The 21,149-nt window shown below is 41.1% G+C and overlaps 1 protein-coding gene across 2 annotated transcripts; it reads right to left on the bottom strand.

The window, feature by feature from the left end:
• Positions 1-598: 598 nt before the first annotated feature.
• mus81 (MUS81 structure-specific endonuclease subunit) lies at positions 599-20,617 on the bottom strand. Of its 2 annotated transcripts, none has more exons than XM_079672862.1 (17): positions 20,498-20,617; positions 19,537-19,687; positions 18,490-18,619; positions 17,965-18,050; positions 17,558-17,686; positions 17,403-17,483; positions 13,682-13,770; positions 13,236-13,433; positions 11,828-11,998; positions 11,618-11,745; positions 8,085-8,197; positions 7,323-7,442; positions 6,508-6,603; positions 6,132-6,260; positions 5,577-5,680; positions 1,174-1,257; positions 599-985 (listed from the first exon to the last, which is right to left on the bottom strand). In XM_079672862.1, exons 2-17 carry the CDS (start codon positions 19,675-19,677, stop codon positions 919-921), a joined length of 1,866 nt encoding a protein of 621 aa, XP_079528988.1. In that variant the 5' UTR covers positions 19,678-19,687; positions 20,498-20,617; the 3' UTR covers positions 599-918. The 2 variants fall into 2 exon arrangements, with proteins under 2 accessions (XP_079528988.1, XP_079528989.1); XM_079672863.1 differs by having other exon boundaries at positions 17,558-17,683.
• Positions 20,618-21,149: the final 532 nt, after the last annotated feature.

Below are 21,149 nucleotides of genomic sequence, written 5' to 3'. Positions count from 1 at the left end.
GCTACTTTATACTTAATGTTGGGAGGCAATGTTATACTTTTTACTCCATTTATTATACAGATTTATTTACTAATTACTTAATAAAATCAGATGTTGACACACAATATAGGAAACACGTTTAAAATACAAAAAACTAAACCCATAAGAAGTATTTTGTTCAAATATATTTCACAATTCCAGCTTCTTAAATGTGAATATTTGCTGTTATCGCTTTAAAATATTTTAAAACATGAGTACTTTAAGTACAATTCCCTTATCGTACTTTGTAGTATTTCTACAGTGTGGTGTTAGTACTTTTACTCAAGTAAGGAATTAAAAAACCTTTCCCACCACTACCTTGTTGTATGATATGTACATTCTTACATTTTCTATTTTTAGTCTATTTTCTTCACTTTTTAATGACTGTTTTTTAAAATTGCATTTAATCGTCCTTGTATCAAATGTTTTTGGGACGTTTTTGAACGTTGTCTCAATGCTTTTGATGTCAAGTACTTTGCATTTGTCGCTAAGTGCTGTAAAAGTAATCTTTTCTTGAACAAATAGTCCATTGCGTAAATGTAAAAATGAAAGCAGCGGTCACAAAGAAAAGTACAGAGGGTTTAACAAATACAAATATTCTTCTTTATTTCATTTCTGACTGTCTAGAAATGTACCACAGTGCTTTCTTCACAAACTGTAGTGTAAAACATCCATATGCAATAATACAAATACTATTCAAAATCTTAAACTTTATTTAAGTTTCAGGGGGCGTTTGTGAAATCCTTCATACAAGTAGCAATATGTTACGGTGATGAGAACTTATCAGCATGTTACTATTTACATAACAAAGGACGTTTCAACCCTAAAATGCGTTTAATTCAAGTAAAGTAGGGATGGAAACTAAGTGAAAATGTGTTCATGATATGTTTTTATATTAAGCTACGTCAGTGCTCCCTGAGTGCAGTACAGCTGATAAACTGTTCTGCTCAGAGCTGGACCCAGATTCCTGGAAAACAGAAAATGAAATGTGAATTAATTGCAATTCCTTACAGTACTGCCATTACGTCAATTTGTATCTGAACTGAAAGTAAAAGCCACAGTACTTTGACTCAGGTTTTCGACTTGTTATCAACAAACACTACATGGATCATTAGAGCATGCTGGGAGAAATATGAAACCAGTTAGACTACAAACCTTTTGAGCTTCCCGTATCTGATGGAGGAGAGGAGCTTCTCCTTATCAGCTTCACCTGCACATCGCTCATAGGCTGTCAGGAGACTGAGATTAAGAGAGGAAGAAAGATTTGAATTAAATATCAACAGTAGCGCAATGTCTTGTACTCATGAATATAAGAGAGTTTGCATAAAAATGTGTTTATAAAACGGACAAGTCAAATCAAGCAATCTGATTGGTTCTTAGCCGTGATATAATGAGCGTATATCACGGCTATAATTGTAATTACTTTTCACAAGTCAGTATCCCTCCGCGTCTGAGAAAAAGCTACAACCGTTACAGCTGTTACATTACGTCCGTAACGAAACTAACTAACTAACAAAGCTTAACATGGAAACATGTAAGGCTAACTTCAGTGCTTGAATTGGGCCGGTACTCACCGGTACGCAGTACCGGCACTTCTGATTTTTACCCATGTGGTACCGGCACTTCTTACTGAGTACCGGCAAGGTGCCGGTACTCAGTAAAATGCCGGTACTCAGCCGCCGGCAATATACGTATATATTGTAAACGCAACGCAGCGCAAATGTGGGTCTGACTCTGCCTCACAGAGGGTGACTGGCTGTCTACATGACGTGGCCTGCCGACATTGCCACTTTCATACAGATCATACTAATGCCCTCGATTGGTCTCTGTGTGTCATTCAAGCTCGGGAGGGTGTGTGTTGGTGTATGTGTGGCGCGAGCGAGCGAGAAAGCGCGCGCACCGGTTACGTGTATTGTTGTTAGCATCTGGTGCTAGCTAGCTGCGCTAACGGATATAAGGAGCTTTTTCAACAACAAGGTGGTGGGAGAGTCCTTTGCTGTCAGACTGAGAGGCTGATAACTACAGCTCTGGTGAGCTAAATTACTCTCTGAGTCTTTAGATAGTTAACTTAGTTTAAGTTATCTCAGTGGGTCTCAAACGGTTCGGTCACCATTTATGTAAAAACATATTTCCATTTGAGGGGGTAGTGATTAGTAAAATATGCATGAATAATACAAACAAAATGTTAACTAGGTGAAAAAAGGTAAGATAAAGTTGTTGAGAGCTAAAACTAGTCTTTGCTGTTGCCTCAAAGAGGAGCAGGGGGGAGAGGAGGGAGACAGGAGAGGCCGATTCAGGAGCCCAGACACACTCACAACTATAAATGAACCAAAAACAAATAAATAAACAAGTTTCAATGTTTTTTCATATTGGATATTGTATGTTATTGGTTATGGCCATGTACTTATGATTTTATGATTATTTAAATGTATACATTTTTGTTTCATATGGGTGTAGTCTCTTTATTTCCCCCTCAAAATGCACCAGATTGATGCATTTAAGTCCAACATTTAAAAAAAAATCTTACCGGGGGAGCCCTATAGGATTTGAGGCCCGGCCCCACTGTTCCCAAATAGATTTGCAATTTTTTTTAAATAGTAACCCATCTCCATATGTTTCTTTTTGGGTAGTAGATTTAAACTAGAGGGCTATCACTTTGTGCAGCAACGCTATTGACAAATAAATCCAGCAAAATGGCACAAAAAACTGGTAGTGGCCTCAGGGACGAGGAGTCATTTAACCAGCCAGTAGGAGTCAAGCTTTACTTTCTTTTATATCCATAAAGAAAAAGTAAATCTGTTTACAGTTGTTTCATTATGGATGTTGAGAGGTATCCATATATCTCTTCATTTTGCTCTCAAATTGCACCAGATTGATGCATCTACCTTCAATATTTAAAAAAAAATGTTCCCGGGGGAGCATGCCCCCGGACCCCCCTAGACTAGAGGGTGTCAGGTCCAATCCCCACTTATAAAAATAGCACTTTACCACTGCACCCCCTCTAATCTCAGATGCACCCTGAGTCAAGTACAGTGAGCCTTTCTAAAATATACAGTAAAGAGACAAACCCACCAGCATTATAGGATATACTATGACTTTGTGCCAAATACTTGTTGCTGATTTAGAGTACTGGCACCTTCTTTATTCCAATTCAAGCACTGGCTAACTTCGACCTCCGGGGGGGTCTTACTATAGTAGGCTATGGAGGAGTGGATTGAGGAGTGCCTATCTCCATAACAAAAAAGCACCTAAACGATGACATGCAGAGCTACGTGAAGAGCAGGTAGACCAACTGGAAAAGTAGCACCATTCAAAAGCTTTCTGATGCGGGTCTTGAAACAAAGCAGAGAAATTATGAGCGTTAGTGGCCACAGGTGCGAAAGCTCTCTCCAGAGCTACTGGAAGCCCAATCTCGGGGACCGGAGAAAGTGGAGCAATATTCTCGCCACGCCAAGCAACAGCCTAGAACAACCTCAACCTAGTAACCACGTAAGCCATGCTACTGATGCTGGACAGTTTTTCAGTGGCTGCCAAATAAACGGCAACATACAAATGAATGTAAATAAATAGCCAAATAATGGATCACCGCTCTCTGTCTAATATGTTCGCCAGCTGTTAGTGTTGTTGCATAGCAACCACCCCGCACTATCTTTTGTGCAGAAGGCAACGGAGGGACTATTTTATTTTGAACATCATTATTTACTAATAAAAACTATTTAAATTAGAGTGTGTATTTTTCTTTCATATTGCCACACTTGGTAACCGTTTTATAAAAGCAATAGCTCACTTCTATGGAGGACGGAACATGACTTAAGTATAAATAAATAAATGTGTAAATAAATGTATGTCGCGTAAATGTAGAAATATATGAAAGATATATAATAACGTGTGTTCTGTTTTATTTTTGACTTTTATTTGATTATTTATACATTGGTGTATTTATTTCCATATTTATTTATGCATTTATTTATTCTTTTATTTATTTATTTGTGTATTCATTTCAACATTTATTTATTTCTGTATTTATTTCGTCATTTATTTATTCCTGTATTTCTTCATACATTTATTTACACATTTATTTATACTTAAGTCATGTTCCGTCCTCCATACACTTCAGGCCGTGGTATAGGCTGGGCGTGGTTCGGCCTGACGCGAAGTATACCCTCATGTTTCAACCTTGTTTTTAATTACCCAAAGTCAGAAATGTTTATTTCATGAGTTTCTGAACTCAATGAGGTTTTTTTTATCTTATTCTTTATTATATGAACACATTTTTCATATTCCTTCAACTTACCTGTCCCATTTTGTCTATTGCATTATTGTATTGGGTTTCATATGTCTACTTCTTTCATGCTAGGTATATTGTTTGAGGAGGAGCATGAGACTTAAGATTACAATGTAGTTTTGCGATATGAAAAATAAAGCCTTTGAATCCTTGAAATGTAATACAAAATAAATAATACATTTTATTTATATAGACGTCTTTCAAGACTCAAGGTCGCTGTACAAGATACACAAAACTAAAAACCAGCAGAACAACAAGACAATATAATCAATAAGGACAGAAGATGCGTCATTTGATCAGGGTTGTGAAGAGACGTGATTTGAGACTTGATTTGAAAATGGAGGGAGAGTCAGAAACTAAAAATTGATACGGTATTTGACGGGCAGCAGGTGAAGTTTTGCTTCCATGATATCTATCTCTGCTAGTGCTAACTGCCTCGTTCTTTTTATACGTTATCTAAAAACACCTTTGTTGCTGCTGAGTGCATTGCCAGGGGAAGAAAGGATGGAATAATTGGAGATAGGGATGGGTATCGAGAACAGGTACTAAGTCAATACCGGTACCTGATTGGACGGTATCGGTATACCGTTAAGCCGCTGGACAAACGGTGCTGCTATCGGTATATCTGTTACGTCTACTTCCTTAGTTTAACTCTAAACCATTCTGGTTGGTTGGGAGCCCTCATCCCGTGTGATGTGTCCGGTTTGAGACCTCTCTGATTGGCCACTGTAAATGCCACTCCTCATCTCTCTCAACAGCGCTCTTATTATTGTTCTGAGACTCCCGCAGGCATGGCGGACAAAGCGAAGCGATCCAAGGTCTGGGTGCACTTTAAAAAAAATGTAGTGGCGATAGTGCAAGGTGCAATCTATGTACTCAATTAGTTGCTTGTAAAGGGGGTGACACAAGCAACTTAATGAAGCATTTGCAACCGAGACATTCATTGAATCTAAAACGGTGCTAGCGATACTGCTAGTGCTAATAGTGCTAGCGGGCTTCAGCCGCGCCGTGTGTAAATGTGACCTGAGCGAAGGCTCGCAGGCAGGTTAGCTGCTGCGCACGGGTAATATGTTTTGTTTACCTGGGTGCAGTCTTGCAGGCACATCGCCTTGTCTTTTTTTAGTTTATTAACACCAAATTATTGAAAAGTATCGAAAAATACCGATACCGATAAGCAGTACCGGTACCGGTATCGATAAAATCCTAACGATACCCATCCCTACTTGGAGAAAAGGTGAGATGTGTGAACATACTGTATCATAATGTGTGTTACCTGAGTGGGGTGCTGTAGAGCTCCAGTATAGCAGCTGCTTTGTCTCCTGACAGTCCGCTCACCTGCATCAGCTGCCGGGCAAACACTTCTTTCACCGTCTGACACTGAGAGGGAGAGATTTATTTATTAAAATAGATTATGAACCGATGAGCTGATCACCTTAAAAATAAAAAGTTTGCTTGGTCTAATTAGCAAAATATTGTAATTTCTTCTTTGTTTGGCTGTTATTACACCCGCAGGATTGACACCTCACTACGTCAAGTATACCTCTGTGACGAGACATCTCTTCTGTTATTGTATTAACTTCATGAACATTGTATAAGATGCACATCAGATCCTGTTCCCTTATTGCTAATGTCTACTACTCCCTGTAACTGCAAGTATATTTCATTGTAACTGGTGAAAGTTCTCAACTGTCCTCTGAATAAAGACTTCTAAAATATAGATTATGGACCAACAAGGTAGTTGGAAATTAAAACAGTTATTGCTAAAAGTCCTTCTTTAAATGCAAAAACAAAGAGATGGTGCTTGGTGAGGGCACACACGCACACACACCTTGTTTTTGATTGCACCATGGTTGAACTCTGCAAAAGAGATAAGAGAGCAGGGGGGGGTCCCTCTCTCCTCTTCCTCCTCCTCTCTATCCCCCTCCAGCTCTCTGGAGCGACACGTCAGCGTACAGTTCTGGAAAACAGATTAAAAAGTTTATTATCATAACTATTTGACTTGTTTAGGGGCCGACTTAGACCCCTATACAGTAATACATAACATACTCATTTCTTTATAGAACAAGGCTTCAAAAGTCTAACTGATTGAAGTTGAGGCAAAACCCTACCGTAATTGTTCAAATTATAAAAACGTATTCATCTTTTGGGACGATTTTAAAAACATAAATGTATTGCTTTTATAAAATATTTATTTAAACGTTTACCTGGTAGAGTTTACTAAGGTATCGAGTCATGACGGTGAGGTAGGCAATCGACTCCCTCACATCCTGGACTCTCTTCACAAAGAAGCGATCAATAACCTGACACACACACACACATATACAAAAGACAACATGTATACATCAGAGACTTTAACAAATCTTGTTTAGTGATTAATGCAGTGCACATTCAGACCCCATTTACACGCAAACGAACCGAATACGATATAAAAAAAGGATTCCGTCCACACAAGACCGCTCGACCCGCTGGACACGCTGTAGTACATATTTTGGGCCTGTAAGTGGCGCTGTACTTTCGCCATAAAATACACCAAAAGCAGCGAAGTAGACCCCCGAGCATGGTTGCCCAGGTTGCCATGGTTTCCCTTCTGTTTATGCCCCGCGGTGGATTTAGCAACATGTAGTTCATGAAGTTCTCCATGTCCACTTGTTGCTGATTGTTGTGGTAGAGGAGCTGTAGATTTTTCACTAACATCTGTAGCATGGTCAGTAGCACTAGCAGTAGCTACTGACCATGCTACAGCGGTGAGCAGGAGAGGCGGGGCTATGGCTTCATCGTTATCAGGAAATGATCGTAGAGGACGTACACACCGTTTGGCCCCCCAGAGCGTTCCGTCCGCAGATCTATCCACCTTGATACCCGTTATCGTTTGCGGGGTCCGTTTCCGCGGTTCCGTTACGGCCTCGTGTGAACGAACGGGCAATACGAAAGAGAAAAGTATAGCGGATACAACCGTTTGCGTTCTCGTGTAAACAGCACCTTAACCACCGAGCAGGTGTGTGAGTGTGTGTTCTCTCACCTGTGTGTTGACGATGGCCTGCTGCAGCGTGGTCTCAGGTAAACTCAGGTGAGAGGCAGCCTTCCCACACTCCTCCACCAGGTAGCAGGGCTTACGCAGACCACAGCGCTTCATACGGAACTGATGAGGAGAAGAAAGGGACATTTCTCGTTGTGCACGGTAACACATGTAAAAAAAACACACTTTATATCATTTGATGAACAGCATCGTAGAATATCAATTAGTGTTTTCAAATGAATAAAAAGATGGAAAATTGTGTTTTTTTATCAAAAGATACGGAAAGTAAAAGCAAAGAAACTCATTACAGAAGATTTAACCATTTTGATTTGCGACTAAATGTTTAAATTAATCATCAAGTGCAAATAAAACTCAACAAGATTAACCCTATGTACCTACTTTTGGACTTGAAGGCAGACATTTATATACATTTGAAGTATCCATATGTGTGTATGTTAACAGTTCCACCAAATAATTGTATTTTTATTTTGATATATTCCGTGTTTCACTCGTATACCTGTTGCTGCTTTACCGATAGAATAACCCTATGGGGATTAATAAAGGTTTATCTAATCTTAAATATGATAATCTTCTTGCATTTCTACATTTCATATCATAATAAACTGAAAATATCTTTGACCATTTGTCGGACAAAACAAGCCATTTCAAGTCAGCATGCAGGGTTCTTGTAAACAATCTACATGACTAATAATTGGATGGAGTAAATCAAAGATAAATGGGTTGACGAAGATGCATTCTCTTCACCTTCTGTTCCCTGAAGCGCCCGTCGATGATGCTGCCGCACAGGTCGTCCATCCTCTTCCTCTCGATGATGTAATCCAGGACGAGCTCACGGCCAACGGGGGTCCGCAACTGACCTGGAGTCAGAGAAAAACTAAATGATTACGAGTTGGAATTTATAAACAAATGGGGACGTTGCAGAAGCGATGGACGGTTAAAGTGAAGAGAGTAAACTACGGTGAAGAAATGTTGGATATGGTTCATCTATTTGGAGAATTGTAAGCTCTGGATGTGCTTTTGTTGTATTTCTGTTGAATTTGTTAATTTGCAAATGTAATTATATTCTTGGTCCGTACTTTAAACTGATTTCTACTAACTGCACACTTTCTTTTGTAGCATTATTTTTTAATCTGCCATATGTCTAATGATCGGTTGTGTAATGTGATACATGTAAAAAGTCAATAAATACATGTTTACAATTAATAATAATAATAATAATTAAAGCTGCGAGCAGCGTTGAGCGGGTCTTCGACGCTCCGCAGGCTGTTGTCCGCACGTCGACGTCAGGCAGATGTCTCGAGGACTCGGCCGTTGGCAAACGTGGGAAGTTTCAGGCCGATCAGACAACGTACACAGGAGTTACAGCAGTATCACAAACATTGTGTTTGATGGGGAGTGATCTGTCGCCATGGCAACGGAATTTGATGACACCCCATAATACGCCTAGATGTGTTGAGGGCTGCATCGTTATCAAACCTGTGAAGTTTTGGGCCGTTTGGAGCAAGTTAACTGGAGTTATGAGAGAACCGTGTTTCACGGCAACCATTTAGTTACCATAGCAACGACATTTGACGAAATCTCAAAACTGACACATATATGTCTCGAGGGGTTGACCGTTAGCACACATGTGAAATTTGAACACTTTTTGAACATTTAAACAGGAGTTTTAGCAATATCGTGCTTAACGGCGAGGGATGCGTTGCCATGGCAACAGCTTTTGAGGAAAACTCACTATTGTCACATTGAGGTGTTGAGGGCCGGACCATTAACTGTGATCTGAAGTCTGGTGCCGTTTGGACCATTTTCCATTGAGTTAAGACAACATTGGGTTTTATGGAGGGGGATGCGTTGCCATGGAAACGGCAAATGATGACATCCCATAATTGGCATAGAGCTGTTTAGGGCCTGACCATCACCCATCATATGAAGTCTGGTGCCGTTTGGACGATTTTCCATTGAGTTAACAGAACATCGTGTTTTTTGGCGAGGGATTCGTTGCCATGGAAACGGCATACGATGAGATCTCAGATTTCATGTAGAGCTGTTGAGGCATTCACCGGTGATATAAAAGTGAAGATTGGGGGACGATGGGACCGTGTCCATTGGAGTTACAGCGACACCGTGTGTTATGGCGAGGGATCCGTTGCCATGGTAACGCCATATTAAGTAACATCGGATTTGACGTAGAGCTGTTCAGGGCCGCAGTGTTAATCATCATGTGAATTTTGGTGGCGTTCTGAGCATGTCAGTTTGAATTAAGACATCATCGTGTTCCATGGCGAGGGATGGCCTAGCATCGAGCGAACGCGAACTTTGGCGCCAAATCACGGCTGCGGTGTGCGAAAGAAAAGAAGTTCCGTGATAACTTTAGATCGCCCATTTGTCGAGAAGCTACCCGACGAATTTGGAGTCGTACGGATAAAGTCCCTAGGAGGAGTTCGTTAAAGTGCGATAAATCGCGTTTTTCCAACGCCAAATTCAAAATGGCCGACTTGCTGTACGTTATTTTATACCCCTCCAAGAGGCTTTTTTGCTCGTCTCCGCACCCTAGATATGCGTAGCGAGTTTCGTTGGTTTACGTGAAAGTTAAAGTAGGGGGAGTTAACGTTAAAAACGGAAGTGGGCGTGGTCTACGCAATTTTTTACGCAAATTTCCGGTACCAATTACACATCGCTATTTTCACGACTTCTGATGCGCATGCGAAATTTGGTGAGTTTTCACATATGTTGCGGGGGTCAAAAGTGCGCGCAATGTATTCAAATAATAATCAGAAGAAGAATAATAATAATAATAATAATAATAATCGGACCGATATCAATCATGTTTATGGACGGCCTAGGATGGCCGAGTCACATGGGCGCGTGGGCTACCTACTGTCATGATTTAGGCCACTTTTGCCCGTCTTTTGCCCTGTTTTGTGTGGGTTGTGCATGGTTATCGCTCGCGTTGCGAGCGACTAAATTGATCCTACCGATATCAATCATGCGAGTTGCAGTCACGTGGGCTTCGCTTCGTCACGTGGGCAAAGACATGCTAAGGGACACAGGCTGATGTGATTCTGTTCCTCACTTCCTGTGTCTTTTACTTTAAGTTAAAGGTCCCCTATTATCCTGTTTTTCATCAATATATCACAGGTCTCAGATATATCCAGAACCTTTCTCTGATTGGCTTACACACCAAACAGATCATTGCAGCATTACCCATAATGCCCTCTGTTTCAGCCCTGTGCTGATTCTTAGTCTGTTACTTTAGGTGAAAGTAAGGAGCCCCTCCCCACGCCCCTCTGAGAGAGATTTGATTCAAAAGAACACAATGGAGCTCTAGGAGGAGATTCAGGTAATAAGGGGGGGGGGGGGGGGTTACCTTGGTTGCTGATTGGCTAATGGTTACACAAGATAAAACATCGTTATGACATCATAAAGTGGCCAAAATCTGATCAGCTCATTTTCAGACAGGTTTTTATAGAAATGGATCAAAAAGAGAGAGAATCTTTTTTCCTGAAACTTTCAGAGTCTCTTTCCACAGAGGGGACACATGTTGATGTAGAAGAGACATGGACAAGACGGGACACATGTTGATGTAGAAGAGACATGGAGAAGAGGGGACACATGTTGATGTAGAAGAGACATGAAGAAGAGGGGACACATGTTGATGAAGAAGAGACATGAAGAAGAGGGGACACATGTTGAAGAAGAGACATGAAGAAGAGGGGACACGTGTTGATGTAGAAGAGACATGAAGAAGAGGGGACACGTGTTGATGTAGAAGAGACATGGAGAAGAGGGGACACATGTTGATGTAGAAGAGACACGAAGAAGAGGGGACACATGTTGATGTAGAAGAGACATGAAGAAGAGGGGACACATGTTGATGTAGAAGAGACATGAAGTAGAGGGGACACATGTTGATGTAGAAGAGACATGGAGAAGAGGGGACAGATGTTGATGTAGAAGAGACATGAAGAAGAGGGGACACATGTTGATGTAGAAGAGACATGAAGTAGAGGGGACACATGTTGATGTAGAAGAGACATGAAGAAGAGGGGACACATGTTGATGTAGAAGAGACATGGAGAAGGGGGGACACATGTTGATGTAGAAGAGACATGGAGAAGAGGGGACACATGTTGATATAGAAGAGACATGACGAAGAGGGGACACATGTTGATGTAGAAGAGACATGAAGAAGAGGGGACACATGTTGATGTAGAGGAGACATGGGGAAGTGGATTTAGCACAATGGGGGACCTTTAAAGTTGTTTTCTACGTTGTGTTACCTGGAATAGGAGCGACCTTTTCCCGAGCAACCCACAGGAAATCTCCCACGTTGAGCTTCCTCACATCGAACGTCACTCCGTTCCTCTGCAGCTCTTTGACCAGATCCTGCTTGCAGTTTTTGCTTCCGCTTCACAAACACACCGACCGTTCAGGAAACACACACACGTACACGTTTGATTCACACAGTTTAAAACACACAGCGGTCTTACCCGGTTGTCTCAATGAAGTCCACACAGAGGATGATCTCGTAGGAGCCGGGAAGGAGACTCCAGGACTTTGGGTTTCTGCTCGGTACATTTTGGGGCTTGCCTGAAAAGAACATCCCAGGAACGAGAACCCTCGGCTGGGAAGCGGAAGAGGAGGTCGCCCTCTCTGTAGGTCTGGAAAAAGACGGTTCAATTCCTTGTATTGTATTTACAAACACTTCAACAATACAAGTGCAATCATAAAACATAATGGAGATATTTCGGTCTTAAATATATATTACTTACACATCTAGAAATGGAGAGTTCATGTATTTTACAGAGACATTACAAGCTCAAACACACAAAGGAAAGTCTACGTATTTTCGTATATTAAAGGGGACCTATCATGCTATATTTGAATAATATAGTGTAGGACCATACCTATATACATTCCATGGAATATAACAACAAGTTTATCTCGAGCCGGTTTCTCAAACTTACCTAACTCACCTTTAAGTGAAGGGTAGGCTATCACACAATTTCCCTATTTAGTGCTTTGAGCACCAGAAAAAGCGCTCCATAAATAACATGTATTATTATTATTAATATTTAAAGTGGACCTATCATGCTATATTTGAATAACATAGTGTAGGACCATACCTATATAAAAGGCATATTTATACTTTTTATTTTTCAAAACACCAAACAGATCATGCATTTTAGCCATTCCTCATTTCGTTCAATTTAACACCGTCTTTGCATCATGGGCTGATTCTGTGAGAACAGCACCATCTACAGGCCTGGAATATGTACTACAGCGTCTCCAGCGCTTTCCAACGGCAATGTCCGTGGCTGTCTCCTCCTGATTGGTGGAGTTGGCCCAATAGCCGTAGCGCCACTTCTGTGACGTCACAGAAGTGTTCAAATCTGGATCAGTCTGTATCAGATCCGTTGCAGCCCCTTTTTAAGAGATTTGGGTATGGAGGAAAAGAGGGAGGGTTGTGTTTTCTGACACTTGGTGAGTTCCCTGGAACACCGGGGACACATATTCATGTATACAAGACGTACAAAAGTGCATTTTGCATGATAGGTCCCCTTTAAAGTAGAAAGCACCGTATTTTTCTGTATTTACTTTTGACATGTATAGTTGACCTATTTTTGCATTTTACTTGCACGTTTCTGTTTATTTTTGGACTTTATGTATTCCTTTTTGTGTCGTAAGTTGTTGGAGGAGGCTGGGACTTTAGATTGTCAAAACCAACACCACGTTATTTTGAATCTTGAATGTTTAAATGGTCTTTAAACACTTTCAGTCCAAACACAAACATATGACAAAAGGAAAATAAAGGTGCGACTTAAATGCATTTCAGAGCAGAGTTACTCGTTGAAATAATGATACGTTTTTGTCCCAGAGGTTTTGAAGCACACTCACTGTATTCTCTCCTTTTCCTTCTCCTCTTCGTCATCATCACTAACAGTGAGGTCCACAATTCCCGGGACACCTTCCTCTCCCTCCTCCTGCTCGTTTCCTTCACTCCTGGCCTCCTTTCTGTCTCCTTCTGGACCTTTAGTTCCCTCTAAAGACTCGAGGCGCTCCCCTAAAGCCAGACCCTCTTCTGTCAGAGAATACCTGAAGAGGGAGGAAGATTGAACTCCATGTAAACGAAAGAGAAGCCCCCGTTTCCACCTCAAAACACTCTGAATTTGAAATCGTACAGAAATAATGTGTGTGTGTGTGTGTGTGTGTGTGTGTGTGTGTGTGTGTGTGTGTGTGTGTGTGTGTGTGTGTGTGTGTGTGTGTGTGTGTGTGTGTGTGTGTGTGTGTGTGTGTGTGTGTGCGTGTGTGCGTGTGTGTGTGTGTGCGTGTTTCCTCTGTACCTTGCAGGGTTGTGGGTCTTCATCACCAGCTTCTTCTGGATCAGAGTGCTCACTGAAGACCAGGCCGTGTACTTACTGCCCAGATCTGGCTACAGACACATCAAAGTTAACTGAATTAAAATACAAATATTCAGGACGCTCCGATCGGATTTGATTGATTTGATATACTTTATTAATCCCCGTGGGGAAATTGTTTCTCTGCATTTGACCCATCCTAGTGTTAGGAGCAGTGGGCTGCCATTATGTACGGCGCCCGGGGAGCAGTGTAGGGAACGGTGCCTTGCTCAGGGACACCTCGGTAGCACTTGGTCTTGCCGGTACCCCGTGCCGTCATATCAGTCAATAAATGGCCAATAAAAAAATTGTGCTCAAGCTAATTTTGTACCAAAAACATTAATATTTCATGCCTACAGACTCAACATTTTTTTTAATATAGACTATTATTAGTAAGTATTTTTCAATTGGAGTATTTTCTCTGCTTTTGACGAACATTTTTAAGTAATAATAATGGTTTATTGTTAACAAGACATCCCAAAACAAGTCCCTTTTTATATATTAGTTTCAAAACATCGGTGTGTTCATTTTTTTCACTACATAATCTTCCACAAAGAACTCTATTGAGTAGAATAGAGAGTAGGAGTCAGCCATCTTGTTGTTGTTTTTCAAAAATGGAATGCCTGGGCAAAGTTACCCAGAATGCATCTTCACTGTTGCCATGGCCACATCTCTACATGTGAGCATTGTGCAGAAATTCCAAGTGATGTCATGATGATGCTTTGTGACATCATCGATAGTTCCAATTGGGAACCTGCAAGGAGACCAGTTTGAGTTTCAAGGCACATTATATCTTGGCTTAGCAGAAACCAGTCCGACGCTGACAACACACCACGAAATTCTGTTTTTCCCCGCGAAGAAACAGTTAGGTATTACCAGTTGCTACTGTGTGTGTGTGTATCATTATCATCTTTAAAAAATATGTCCTGCAATAAGGAACAAGCGGAAATGGGAGGCGACTACGCTGGAGTTAGGAGGAGTCTTGGGGCAGTTCAAGAACATCTCAAGACCCTACATGTGGAAATGCAATCCATACAAAAACAGTTCGGCAGCTTTCCAGCACTGGGGGAGCAGTTTGACGCTCTTAAGGCCGAGGAACGTGTCGCGAGGCGCAAGTGTGCCTACCTCGAAAAAGAAGTGAGGGTTCTTAGTGAGAAGATCCAAAATAACGTTACCGTAGAGGCGATGTTCCAGGGACTAATCCAGACAAACGAGGAATTGGAGCGTGAACGACAGATCCTCGAGGGACAGATGTTTGACAAGCTAGACGAGCTGGATAGCATCGATGCTATCAAAGCCGAGCACGGAGCTGCGTTACGTGGACGGAGAGAACTCGAAGCACAGATTAAAGAGGCGCGTTCATCGGTGCAAAGCTATTCTGCTGCAGAGGAAACGCTCGATGCGTTGAGAAGTGACGCAGAGGAAGCCATCAAAGTAAATGGTGGCCTTGAGGAAGAACTTGAGTGTCTCAAGCAAAGGAAAGAGCAACTTCAGGATCGTTTCCAAGTGTCTAAGGCAGAGATAGAGACGGCTTTCCAGAAGAACCAGGCTCTGCAGCAGGAAGTGGACGACCTCTGCAGGGAGCTTGAAAATGAAAGCACGGTGCAGTTTGAGATGGACGAAATGAACCGGTCGAAATATGAGGAAAGGAGCCAAACCGAAGACTTGCAAGAAGAGATCTTTGAGCTTTCCAAGAGGCTTCTGGGTTTAGAGGATCTGCAGGGGTCACACGACATCGCGAAGAAAGAAAAACAGTTGATTCTCCAGCAAATTCAAATGTTGCAACAAAAGAAAGTCGAGTTGTGCCAAGAACTTCAGAACGAGGACACCATTAGGGAAAGCTACAACGCAATGGTGACAGAAAAAGCCGCCATGAGCCTCGAACATGTCTCCCTGCGAGAAGAAGTGTTGCAGCTCAAGGAAAGGCATCTGCGTTTCATGGAGCTCGAGGACTCTTACAAGGAGGCGAAAGCTGAGAGAGAGGACGTTAAGAGGAAGAACGAGGCTTTGATTAACAAGATCCAGGGTGTGAGCAATGAGCTTCACAAGGAAAAGCATCTCATGATCAAGTACGAGGCTTTGAAGGCATCCAACGAGACCTTGAGGTGTGATAGTGTCGCCATGGCGAAGGATCTCGTGGACCTTAACCTACAGATTGGTGTTTTGAGGAAGGGTCGTTCTCAGAACAAAACCCTGCAGGAAAAGATGAACGACCTGCAGTCTATGTGTGATGGGCCGCTGAGGGAAAGAAACACAGCGGTTCAGAATCCAAACGGCGATCAGGACCGAATGAACGGCTTGAAGGTGAACATCGTCACCGTTGACAATGACTTCCTTGAACACGTGAAAACGGTTCAGGAGAATCGAGCTCAGCAGACTAGGAGATAAAAGCCACTAACTTGTCCGTGGCAGAGCGGGTTTTCTCCGGGGGCAACGGGTTTTTCCCAAAATGTACGATTTAAAAAAAAAAAACATTAGTAAAATGTCTTAGCATGACATCAGGGGGCTTCGATATTCTTCCAGCAAGCTACAACTGCCACGGGGTAAATGCCACGGATTAAAGTTTGTAGGTGATGCAGGACTTGACCGGGAGCCAGTGGAGGTTGGAGAGAACGGGGGTGATGTGCTGCCACATGATTTAAAATACTACACATTATTATTAACATGTGTTACCATGACCATACTTGTCAACTCTCCCGATTTCCGCGGGAGACTCCCGATTTCATTGCCCTCCCCCGGTTTCCTCCCGGGGTCATATTTCTCCCGCATTTCTCCCGATTTCTGACAAAATCTGATTTACTCAGGACTGTTTCCACTCAGACTTTAATACAGCTACACCATTGTTTGGTTTCCATGGTAACACGTCTTTTTAGTAGCGCGCAACTGAAAGTCTGAGGGTGAGGCAGATACTCAACAGAAAACAGAACAAGAATCGACAACTACTCTACTCTCTGCTCACTCCTTTATGCATGTTAATGTTAAGCTAATAGCTCCGGCGATCCACTAGCACCACCCCCCCCCACCCGCCCCCCATTTTGCATTTTGAAATGCTCCCGATTTCTGGGGTCTCAAGGTTAGCAAGTATGACCATGACATCAAGGGTACAGGGGCTACGTTTGTTTTATAGCAATGTACAATTTTCTTTATTCGTCAAAAGCATAAATAAATAAATGTTTTCATTTAATTTAAGTTAAATTTCCATGTTGGTTTGATTCTCTTTAATCATGCAGTGGCAAATGTTGTCTTTAAAAATGCCAAAAACCTAACCCTTATAATCTTCATACTCCTTGACTTTTTTCTGATAGTTTCTTCTACAAATGATTTTCGGTAAGAAAGACAATAAAAACTCAAATCAATAATAACTTAATAAGTCTATTGGTGTATCTTGTATTGGCATATAATACCATACTGCACATATTCGACTCACATTAGCTATTAGAGCACATGTGTCAAACTCAAGGCCCGGGGGCCAAATCCGGCCGGTGGTGGATTTAATTCCGGCCCGCAGGATAATTTCTAATTACTATTAGATCTGGTCAAATCCTCAATTCATTTGGTTATCAGCCGAGTAATAAGCAGGTTTAAAGGCAGCTAGCCCGTCTTTAACTACAACACATGAGAAAAAGGTAGCTTTGTTGTGTTGTGATGTAACAAACGCTCCACTCACCACAGAGAAGGACTTATCGCAGAGCTGCTGAGCTTCTGCTTGGAGCTCCATCTTAAACATGTAGCCTTTGCTGCCTGGGGCCTGGAGAGAGAGACATCACATGGAGCCACGATGCCACACATGGAGGTGTGTTATGTAGATGGAGGAAGGCGTACCTGAGCCACTCTGTGAAGTGTGAACAGAACAGCGTAGCCTCCAGACCGTCTCTGGGGAATGTACTCCTTCTTCTTCCTCCCCCCTCCTCCCCCTCCTTTGTTTTTCCCTTGATCCACGGCTGCATTCTTCTACAAGGAAAGTTCAACAAAAGAAGTCACAAATAAGAGGTTTTTAATGACATATAGGCTGAATCTCACACACACACACACACACACACACACACACACACACACACACACACACACACACACACACACACACACACACACACACACACACACACACACACACACACACACACACACACACACACACACACACACACACACACACACACACACACACACACACACACACACACACACACACACACACACACACACACACACACACACACACACTCTACCTTTCTGGATGGATCCAGGCTGTTGTTGTCCTGTTGGCCAGCAGGGGGCGCTCCTTCAGGGAGAGAGTGGATCGGAGCGTCTGGACCTACAGGAAAAGTAAAGGGAGCAAACAAAGACAGATTAGAACGTAAAATTATATATTCAAGACATGTTGAGACTGCTTTGTCTTTAAGATCCAAGAAGAATTCTCATGCTATCATTTAAAATACTTTTAGACAAAATATTTATTATTTTACAAACACACAAAAAACGCTTTTGAGATAGATTTTATCGCAGCTTGAAGTAAGTGAGTATTTGTTTCCTAGCTTTGCCTTAGGGTATAACTCCTGGTACTGCAGATAACTTTTTTTAAAGCTACCCATGTATTCTCTTTTAGCTTGTTGAGACTCCCACTCTTAAATAGTTCCCAATCTCACTAGTTTCCCCCTCTTGTATTTGCACCCCTCTCTCAATGCAGGCATCAATGTCTTTCTTTAATGACCTTGTATTTAAGTGACTGAATGTAATCCTCCTCTGTTCCTCACCGTTCTCTCTAAGATATTGCTGCAGTTTCTGATCCAGTATTTTACAGATGCCGTCTCCAAAGTTCTGCAGGATTTTGGCCTCTCTGGCGTTTTGAAGTGGCAATGGATACTTGTTCAGAGAGCTGATGGCCTGCAAAACAAGACAGAAGCAAACGTGAATTACAAACAAACAAACAAAGTGACCTTAAAGCAGTAACTCTACGTCTGTTGTTTACACTTGGGGTTGCTTTTATACAGGCTGCACAAACAGCCGACTGAAAGACAAAGTGTGCAAGCAGAGAATATAATGTGTGTTATCCTGTGACTTTAACAAGACTGCTTGATAGTTAAAAGTCTAGAAAGAAACTTAACAAACAACATATGCAAACCACAGCGCATTATATGAAGAAATTGACTTTTTAGTAAAAAAAACTGGTGTTTTTAGATTTCTTTTTTTTACTATTTTCAAGGTTGTGAGGGGTTTGCCATATAAGTGCATGACTTCTTTGTTATATGAAGATCTGTTTCTTCTTTCCATATGAGTGTACGTAACATATGAATGCATCAGATATTACAATTAAAAACTATAATGTAGTATTACTAGAAAACGGGCAATTCTGAAAATGTATATGTTGTATTCAGTTTTTGCTTTATCAAAGAAAACCTGGTCAAATAATGTTTGTCTGTTAGTTGGGAAATTATTTTACACAGTGACACACACACACACACACACACACACACACACACACACACACACACACACACACACACACACACACACACACACACACACACACACACACACACACACACACACACACACACACACACACACACACACACACACACACACACACACACACACACACACACACACACCCTGTGAGGTAGTGTAACTATGTTTAAAATACATTTTGAATGCAGGACTTTACTTGTTAGACTGCATGAAATAAGGTTATAACAGGGTATTTCTTCACAGTGGTATTACTACTTCCTATAACTGTAAAACCTAACAGTAAATAAAGACATGAAATATCAAGACCTGAGTAATTCACTCTGATGTCTTACCTTCTGGTAGACGTACTGCAGCTTCAGGCCCTTCCCTTTGGCGTCGTCCCGCAGCTCGGTGAGCCACTGGAGGAACAGAGGGTTGGGGCAGGAGGGCAGGGGGCGTTTCCGACCCAACCGGACCTGCTGCGAGGCGGGCATCCCTTTAGACCTGGGGGCAGAGGGGGGAAGTAACTAAGTACATTTACTAAGGTAAGCTACGTTTATTTAGATATCACATCTCCAGACATTTTAGCCTTGACTTCAAATAAAAGTACTGTACTTAACTACAGCAGGTACTTGTACTCGAGTATTTCCATTTGATGCTACTTCATATTTCTACTGCACTAACTTGAAAAGGGAAATCATGCAATCTTACTCCACTTAATTATTATTATTAAACAGCTTTAGCAACTTTTAACAAAACGCATCTCTAAAAAAATAATTCACAAAAGAGTGACATTATTTAAATATTTTACAAAAAGTCAATCAGAACTTTGTTTGTCTAAAACAGCCTAATGCTACTTGATACAACAACACTATCTATATGTGTCACATGTTTAAATATAATCATATACACACATACAGGCCATTCTTCTGCACTATGCTTCATTTTTTTTTCTACTAAAAGTACATTTGCTGTTCATTCCTTTTCCCTATTACTTAATTAAGATGTTGAATGTAGGACTTTTACTGGTAATTAAGTATTTTAATGTACTTTGTCTTAAGTAAAGCATCTGAATACTTCTTGCACCACTGCTGACAGGAAATAAATGTCACTGTAGCTGACCAGAGCTAACCTGGTGCTAAAAACAGCTGTAACGTTAGCTAGCATAAGCTAACGTTAGCGCTCCCTAATTAGCTATTTTAGCAGTTTTTCCGGACAAGTCACATTATATAACAATATAAGCAACACGTGTAGGGAGTTTTTAGCAGATAATACGTTAAGAAAGTCGTGTTTTTGCGTTAAAAAGAGGCTCACCTTTCACTGGTGAGTTTCCAGCTGGATCTGGCGCGTTGATTTTCAAAGACTTCCTGTTTACATCAGTCATGTGACCGGAAGTGGAAGATGGGGCAAGAATGTGAACAGTGACATCTAGTGGTGAAATTAGTATTTAAAGGATTAAATATAAGGATTAATTATTCTTAAATAATACTTTTAAAAAAAACTGAAGTAAAATAACACGAAATGTTTAACGGGAAATATTTTTGTTTATTGTTTTTATGTATCTCCCTTATTTTTGAAGTGAAGATGCTCTTTGTATTATTTCTATTTAATTAAAGACATTCATTATTCTTTATATAATTGTATAAAGATCCCCCTTAATTTATTTTTATTTTGATATTCTTAAATTGAATGTTGTTACATCCTGTGTGAAAATGTTTCAGTAAGATCAATTAAAATGTAAAATATAAAATTAATTAATTAAATTTAAAAAATCGCATTTATTCAAGTATTGCATCGTTTTGAGATACTAGTTTACTACATGTCAGAGGCAACAATATACAATTACAACAATAACTTATAAATGAAATTATGATGCAACAATTTAAAGAAACACGTAAGACTTGAATGATCCCAAGGGAAGTTTAGCAGTACCTTTACATTGTTGTCTTAATCTTTCGGGAACAAA

Source organism: Notothenia rossii, assembly GCF_949606895.1.
Source record: "Notothenia rossii genome assembly, chromosome: 3".
Classification (NCBI taxonomy): Eukaryota; Metazoa; Chordata; class Actinopteri; order Perciformes; family Nototheniidae; genus Notothenia; species Notothenia rossii.
Note: the sequence above shows the minus strand (reverse complement) of the source record. Positions and strands in the feature narration are given on the sequence as shown.